General features: G+C 39.0%; 1 protein-coding gene across 1 annotated transcript in view; it reads left to right on the top strand.

The window, feature by feature from the left end:
- FRMPD2 (FERM and PDZ domain containing 2) overlaps positions 1 to 3,245 on the top strand; it is a 221,629-nt gene extending 218,384 nt beyond the window's left edge. The window contains exon 28 of the mRNA XM_007938683.2: positions 2,904 to 3,245. Within this exon, the coding sequence (XP_007936874.2) occupies positions 2,904 to 3,245 (342 nt within the window). The remainder of the gene's footprint in view (positions 1 to 2,903) is intronic.
- The last annotated feature ends 5,382 nt before the right edge of the window (positions 3,246 to 8,627 follow it).

Raw genomic sequence — 8,627 nt, 5'->3', positions numbered from 1 at the left:
TAATGTTGGCTGTTTGTTTTGCATAAATGCCCTTTATTATGTTTAGGAATGTCCCTTCTATTCCTATTTTGCTGAGAGTTTTGATCATGAATGAGTGTTGGATTGCATCCATCTTTTGAAGTAAATCTAGTCAGCAACTGAAAAGCAGGGGTGAAGTATGCACATAGCTTCACCAGAACTGGAATTAAAATACCTACCTGTAACATATGATGGAGGGATGAGAAGTTTAGAGTTTACTTTCTTTGTGAGACAGTGGCTATTGGGCAGAACCATGGAATCTAAGTCCATGAAAAAGGAAAGTGAGGACATTTGTGGGTGGTGATTGTGAAAAAGCATCAGAAACTATCTACGGGCATTGTGAAGATTGTGAAGGATTGTTAGAAAGGGAGGACTGGATATGGTGAACTTGGAGGAGAAGAATATTTATAAAGGAGATTTTGGAAGTGCATATAACTGCACTTTCTATTTATTTTTTATCTCATTCCTTTTGAACTTCCATTTTCAGGATATTGTTTATAATACACAGAGTTTATCAGTACAGTAGTAAGTGCTTATAATTTATAATTAAGTAATGGTGTGTGTTTTAGGAGTGCATATTCCTTTCATGGTGATGTGTGTACAGTAAGAAAGATGAGACCACTGGTCTGGAGTAGGGGTGCAGAAGTAAAAGTTCTGTGTTATAAGTGAGGGCAAGGGTATAAGCCCATCTCTGCTTGGCTCAAATATCCATGTGCTCTATTACAGTGGTGATGTAGGTTGTGGGATAGAAATGTTAAAAGATAATTTTTGAGAAAAGGTAAAATCATTTCTCTCACAGTAATAGAAAATGAATATATGTTAAAGATTTTATTTAACTCATTTGATAGGGAATCCAGGTAGATGTTTCAAATGGTTTAAAAGACAATTCAAAGAATAACATATTTATTTATACAGAGTTGTAAAAGAGCTCAAAGACAATGAATACAGCCATCGATGAGCAGATAATTCAGAATGTTGTGCTATAGACAAGTCATAGTTTTCTACTGAAACCCAGAATGCTGAGAGGCTAGCTGGTTATGGAGGGTCATCAAAATTGGATCTGAAAAGGCTCAATGAATACATAAGCTATCATTAAAAAGAAAATTTTCACAAACTGAAATTTGTGTATGAACTCATGAGTTTTATTGTACAGTTAATGAACCAGAGAATATGTGGTCTGAAAGTCAGATCAGAGTTCTGAAGATTGGTACAGGTGGAAAAGCTTTTGTAAGGGAAGATAGTCCTGATTAGCTAGCTTAAGTTTATATTTCTGGGAGAGTCAATTGATTAACTTGGATGAAATGAAACTTAGGTTTTGGTTTGCTAACATGGGGCTCAGCACAAGGGACTCCATTTTGGGCCTAGTTTAGTTACGTTTTCTCCATTTAGGCAACTCAACTAATGTTTGATGATGTGAGGAGGAAATCCAGAAAGGGCATCATGATGGTAGGGCAGTGAGCCTGTGAAGAATGAGCCATTTTGGGTGACAGATGAAGACAAAGATTCTTAGAGGAAAAAAAAACATTCTTATTGAAAAGTGGGATAAAGAGTCATTATTACTTGTGTTTTTATATTTTTCTAAAATTCCAAGCATATTTCATAAACAAAATTATGTTCACCTTTACTGAGAGCTTGTAGTGTCCCCAGACTTAGAGATGGCTAAGCAAGTGGACTCAGATCCCAGTGGGAGAATGTGAAGGAGGTGGGATTCAAGTGGAGGCATATTGGCTGCAGAACCCATCTCTAAATTTTGATCTATTATCTACTATCAAAAGGAGTTCTGGTAGTGTAGTGGTTAGGGCATTTGGCATTTGGCTGCTAACCAAAAGTTCAGTGGTTTGAACCCACGAACTGCTTTGCAATTCAAAGATGAGGCAGTCTGCTTCCGTAACAATTTACAACCTTGGAAGACCAATGGGGTCACAACGAGTCAGAATCAATTCAATGGCAGTGAGTTTGTTTTTTTGGTTATGGAGCTCTGATAGTATAGTGCCTAAGTCATTTGACTGCTAGCCAGAAGTTGGAGGTTCTAACCCAGCAGCCACTCTACAGAAGGAAGACTGGTCAATCTGATTCTGGAAAAAATTACTGCCTTGGAAACTCAAAGGGGGTCGCTATGAGTTGGAATCAACTCAATGGCTGTGAGTAGAGTGAGATTATCAAAGGAGCTCCAGTGGTACTGTAGTGGTTAAAGCAATGAGCTGCTAACCAAAAGATTGGTGGTTTGAACCTATCAGCTGCTCTGTTGAAGAAATATGAGACTTCTTCCATAAATATTTACAGCCTTGGAAACCCTAGGGGCAGTTCTACACTGTCCTAAAGGATCACTATGAGTTGTAATCCACTCAATGGCAGTGAGATTTATTTATTATTTATTTTTGCAGTGTTTCCTTCACTCCCCTCTCGCCCCTGGTAACCAACAAAGAGTTTCCTCCCATATATAAACGTTTCCTTGACTTTTTACAATAATGTACTAATACAATATTTATCCTTCGGTGATTGACTTATTTCACTCAGTATAATGGCTTCCAAGTTCATCTACGTTATCTGGTGTTTTGTAGATTTTACATTATTCTTTAGTGTTGCATAGTATTCCATTGTGTGTATGTACTATAGTTTGCTTATCCATTCTTCTGTTGCTGGGCACCCAGGTTGTTTCTATCTTTTTGCCATTCTAATAGTGCCTTTTTTCCATTATGAATAGCATCATCTAAATTATGAACATGGTTGTGCATATATTTGTCCTTGTCCTGGCTCTCACTTATTTATCACATGAAAAAGAAAAAAAAAAAAAAAAAAACCTTTTTATTTTTTAAAGATGCTAGTTTTAGATTTTGCTCAGGGTGTGCCATGGTTCTAGTAATCTTTTGCATTTCTTTTAACAGACACCAGTATTCCAGGAATTAACCAGGTCAACAGACACTGACTTGGAGCTGAGCCCCAGCCTAGATCAGGAAGGCAATGTGAGAGAAGGTGCCTCACTAGATACAGGGGAAGGCCTGTGTCTCATGCCAGAGTCCTTCCAAAAGACCACCAGAGAGGCACACTGGGACCAAGAGACTCCCCTGGAGAGACCTTGGGTCTCTTACTCGACCTGTCCTGGAGATCACCCTCCTTTATGCAAAAACCAACAGGAAATGGATACATCAACTCTGGCTACCTCTTTGGAAAAGGAGGTGAGGCAAAACTGCTATTCAGTTTGTGATATCAGGAGACTTGAAAGGTAAGAACCTTCATGTTAGCAGATATTTTTAAGCTGCATGCATTTCGTTGTTAGAAATTACAATCTAACAACTGTGCTCAGATGCCTATTTCATCTGGCAGCATTCTAGGCATTTGGATGGAAGGTGAACCCAGGGAATCATAAGGTCTGGAGCAGCTACAACTAGAACTTGGAATCTCTTAGGAAAGAAAACCCCACACATTCCACAAATGCCCTCAATATGCCTTGAAGGCAACAGATGGCAGGGTTTTTTTTTTTTTTTTTTTCAATCAACATACAACTCTGTCCTGCATCCCTCTAGGTCTTTTAAAACCTTACTGTAAGAAAAAAGTTCTTTGTACTTTGTTTCTTCAATGCTTTATAATCAACACCTGCTTTAAAAAAGAAAGAAAAACACCTACATCTTCAAAGTCAAACTGAAATATCATTTTTAATAATCATTTTTAACTTTATCTGCATTTTTGTGCCCATCTACCCATATACATATTTTTAGTGCTCAGCTCCATTGTGATGGAAAACACCCTCTTCAATTCCATTTGATAAGTATTTATTGCACTTTCCAAAGGTACTTAGAAATGTTAAAAAATAATCAATGTTAAAAAACTGAAAGAAATGGAAATATAAGGTTTACTCTGAGCAGTTACTCTGTGTGCATATGGGGGAACCATTCTGATTCTAAAAACCACCGAAACAAACAAAAACAACTGACTCAGTCTAGGCTTGTTACAAGAAGAAGAGGGACAAGAAGAGAAAATCAACCAATGGCTAATCTTAATGGGATTGCTTGAACTTCCCTCTCCCCTATCAGAATGACTGATACCAGGTTACTAAATGATTTCTAGCCTTCCTAGCCTTTCTTCCATTCATTTGCACAAATCTTTAAGTGTAATCTGTAAGTTTTAAAACGATAAAAGGTGTTTCATCTCTCAGGAAGCAAAAGAAATTACCCAAAGTTACTTTTTTTTTGTATTAAACTCTGAGCTAGTTTATGGTTAACAATTATATGGTTAACAATTGTCACAGAGGGGTTTGCAAAGATTTATCTTAGTGGAAAACAACACTCACACTCCACTAGAAATGAAAAGAAAAAAAAAATATTGAGGGAATAGAATCATTTTGAAATGGGGAGACATTTACAGACATCCATGCTAGGTGTTAAAATGCTCAAATTGCAGGGAGAACCTAACGATTTAAAAGGATTTGTGCTCACAGGCAGGTAGAGAGAGGAGAGAAAACATGATAAAAGCTACAAACTTAAACATCATAAGTAAGTTTATCTATTATATCCTGAGAGTTGTTTAATAAAGTGTTCATTCAGGGGTTAAATTTTCTGTCACATTTGATGTCTGCTTCCTTACCTTAGTTACAGATTTACAAAGGACTAGTAGACACAGGGGAGCTCTGGTGATGTAGTGCCTAAGGCACTTGACTGCTAACCAGAAGGCTGGTGGTTCAAACCCACCAGCCACTCCTCGGAAGGAAGGTTGGGCAATCTACTTTCGTAGTGATACTGCCTTGGAAACCCAAGGAGGGGTCGCTATGAGTTGGGTCCGACTCAACGGCACATAACAACAGTAGACACAGCTACCACTCCTCTGTCAGTTTGTTATACTGTGGTAGTTTGGGTGTTGTGGTGATGGTGGACGCTATACCAACTGTATTTCAATAACATCAGGGTCACCCATGATGGATAGATTTCAGTTGAGTTTCTAGACTAGGAAAAAGGACAAGGCCATCCACTTTTGAAAAAACTGGTTACTGAATAGCAGTGAAACATTTCCTGATATATTACTGGAAAACTTTATGAAATGAATAGTGGTGGAACATTATCTTATATAGTGCAGAAAGATGAGCCTCTCAGGTTGGAGTGTTGTTCTGATTACCTAGTGCTTCTCTGACAAGAAATATACCACAAATGGGATGGCCTTAACAAACAGGAGTTTATTCTTACAATTTGGAGGTTTTGAGTCCAAGTCAAAGTGCCAGGCTCTAGAGGCTGGGTGGAAGCCCCTCAGCCTTGGGGCCCAGCTCCGCCTCCTGCTCCCGGCCCATGGGAGCTAGAGGCATTACTTCACTCAGACAGCTGCTGGCTGCTGAGGCTGAGAAGCCCCAAGGTTGACAAGTAAAAACGCACAGTCCCGATGTTACCAAACCACATGGCAGGCCATTAACTTAAGTCCATTGTAAGTCCCAAGGTCGGCAGAGCATAGCAGGCTGCTGAGCAATGACACGGCTACATACAGGGTCCAAGCATGCCATAGGCTCAAGACCATTCCCAAAGCTTCTCCTTAAATACAGGAAGCAGGCCACATTCCCAAAGGCAGCTACTCAGCTGCTTGTGGTAGATCCCACCGTGGAGCTGATTACCAGTATCATGGGGAATAACTACCACCAGCTGCCCAGCCACTCAACCAGGCCCAGCCAAGTTGGCACACAAACATAACTACCACAAGGGTATAACTGGCCAAGTGCGCTTCTTAGCTACCTCAAGGAGAGCCAATTACTTGATAACAAGATGAGATAAAAACCAAGAGCATTTTATTGATGATCAATACTCCAGGAGACAGGGGTACTGTGTCCACCAAAGGCTGTGAGCTGAGAAAAGGTTGAGGTTTTTGAAGGGAATTGAGCTATGGAGTAGGGGGTTTGAGCAATGCTGATAATGCCTTATTGTCATAGGGATGGACCTTTTTGTCATTCTTCTGGTCAGTGGTATCAAATCAGCCTGAAACAGGAGGAATTGTTTTGCAAATGTATTGCTCCTGCCCAGAAAGTTTAACATTACAAGGAGGGGAGAATGTGGAAGTGCATACACTCAGGTATATAAGGAAAGATAAGGAGGATGTGGGAGTGGGTATACTCAGGAAGGAGGCCTGAAGGCTTGAAAGAAGAGAAAGAAGAAATGTTAAAGTTTGGTCAGGATGGCTATTCCCGCAGGCTATTTTACTCTCTGAAGGCAATAGCAAAGGCACTCAAAATACAACTGGAGAAGAGCTAACTCATCAAAGTAGAGTCAATCTTCACATCATAGATGGAATAAAGCTTTGCGACTCTCATTTGCTGATGTAGAATGACTCAAAATGAAACAAAGCAGCTGCAAACATTCATTAATGATTGGAACATGGGATGTATGTAGTATGATTCAAGGAAAATTAGACCAAACTCAAAAACCAAACTCACTGCCATCAAGTTGATTCGACTCACAGCGACCCCTCCTTGGTTTTCTGACACAGTATTGCTATGGAAGTGGATTGACCAATCTTCCTTCTGAAGAGTGGCTGGTGGGTTTGAACCACTAGCCTTCTGGTTAGCAGTCAAATGCCTTAGGTACTATGCCACTAGAGCTGTCAAAAAATGAAATGGAACACATAAAGATTAATATCCTAGGCATTATTGAACTGAAACGGACTGGTATTGGCCATTTTGTATCTGACAATTACATGGTCTACTGTTCTGGGAATGACAAATTGAAGAGGAATGGCATCACATTCATCATCAAAAAGAACATTTCAAGATCTATCTTGAAGCACAATGCTGTCAGTAGTAGGATAATACCCATATACCTACAAGGAAGACCAGTTATTACTACTATTATTCATATTTACACACCAGCCACTAAAGCCAAAATGAAGACATTGAAGACTTTTATCAACTTCCGCAGTCTGAAATTGACCAAACATGAAATCAAGATGTATTAATAATTACTTGTGATTGGAATAGAAAAGTTGAATACAAATAAGCACCAGTAGTTGGAAAATAGGAGTTCTGGGCAATCTACTTTCATAGAGATACCACCTTGGAAACCCAAAGAAAGGTAGCTATGAGTCAGATTCAACTTGTCAGCAATGAGTGTGAGTGAGTTGGAAAATATGGCCTTGGTGAAAGAAGTGATGCCAGAAATTTTGTAAGACCACTGACTTATTCATTGCAAGTACCTTTTCTCAACAACATAAATGGTGACTGTACATTTGGACCTTTCCAGGTGGAATACACAGGATTCAAATTGACTACATCTGTGGAAAGAGGCAATGGAGAAGCTCAATATCATCAGTCAAAACAAGACCCAGGAGCTGGCTGTGGAACAGACTCTCCATTGTTCACATGCAAATTCAAGTTGAAGATGAAGAAAATTAAAATAAGTCCAGAAGAGTCAAACATGACATTGATTATATCACATCTGAATTTAAAGACCATCTGAACAACAGATATGATACACTGAATACCAGTGAATTGAAGACCATACAACTTGTGGGATAACATCAAAAACATAATACTTGAAGAAAGCAAAAGGTCACTAAAATGACAGGACAGGAAGAAAAGACCAAAAGAGATATCAGAATATACTCTGAAACTTGCTCTTGAATGGAGAGTAACTAAAAATAATGGAAGAAAATCATGGAGCAAAAGAGCTGAACAGAAGATTTCAAAGGGTAGCTCAAGAAGACAAAGTAAAGTACTTTAAAGAAATGTGCAAAGACCTGGAATTAGAAACCAAAAATGGTAGAACACACTCAGTATTTCCCAAGCTGAAAGAACTGAAGGAAAAATTTCACCCTGACTTGCAATTTTGAAGGATTCTATGGGCAAATTATTGGCTGATGCAGGAAGCATCAAAAGAAGATGGAAGGAATACACAGAAACATTGTATCACAAAGAACTGGTCAATGTTCATCCATTTCAAGAGGTAGCATATGATCAAGAACAAATGGTATTGAAAAAAGAAGCCCAAGTTGCACTGAAGGTATTGATGATAAACAAGCCTCCAGGAACTGATGGAATACCCATTGAGATGTTTCAATAAATAGATGCAACTCTGAAGGCACTTACACATTTTTGTCAAGAAATTTGGAAGACAGCTACCTGGCCAACTGACTGGCAGAGATCCATATTTGTACCCATTCCAAAGAAAGGTGGTCTAACAGAATGAGGAAATTATCAAACAATATTAATATCAACACAAGTAAAATTTTGCTGAAGATAATTCCAAAACAGTTGCAGCAGTATATAGATAGGGAACTGCCGGAAATTCAAGCTGGATTCAGAAGCAAACGTGGAATGAGGGATATATCATTGCTAATGTCAGATGGATCTTGGCTGAAAGCAAAGAATACCAGAAAAATGCTTACCCTTGTTTTATTGACTATGCAAAAGCATCCAACATGTGGATAGTAACAAATTATGGATAACATTGCGAAGAATAGGAATTCCAGAACATTTTATTGTGCTCGTGAGGAACCTGTACTGTTGGGAGAAATTTCCAGAGTTTAGGGCAGCACTCACACTAATGGCCAAGAAACCGAAGAAATGACCTGGAGCTGTTTTCTGTGACATGGCCTTTTTGGGATTTACCTACAGGGAATCCAGGGGTGGCAAGCTGGTTGCAAGG

Source organism: Orycteropus afer, unplaced genomic scaffold, assembly GCF_000298275.1.
Source record: "Orycteropus afer afer isolate SDZICR_OR568_19922 unplaced genomic scaffold, OryAfe1.0 scaffold00052, whole genome shotgun sequence".
Lineage (NCBI taxonomy): Eukaryota > Metazoa > Chordata > Mammalia > Tubulidentata > Orycteropodidae > Orycteropus > Orycteropus afer.
This window is presented reverse-complemented; position numbering and strand designations above follow the sequence as displayed.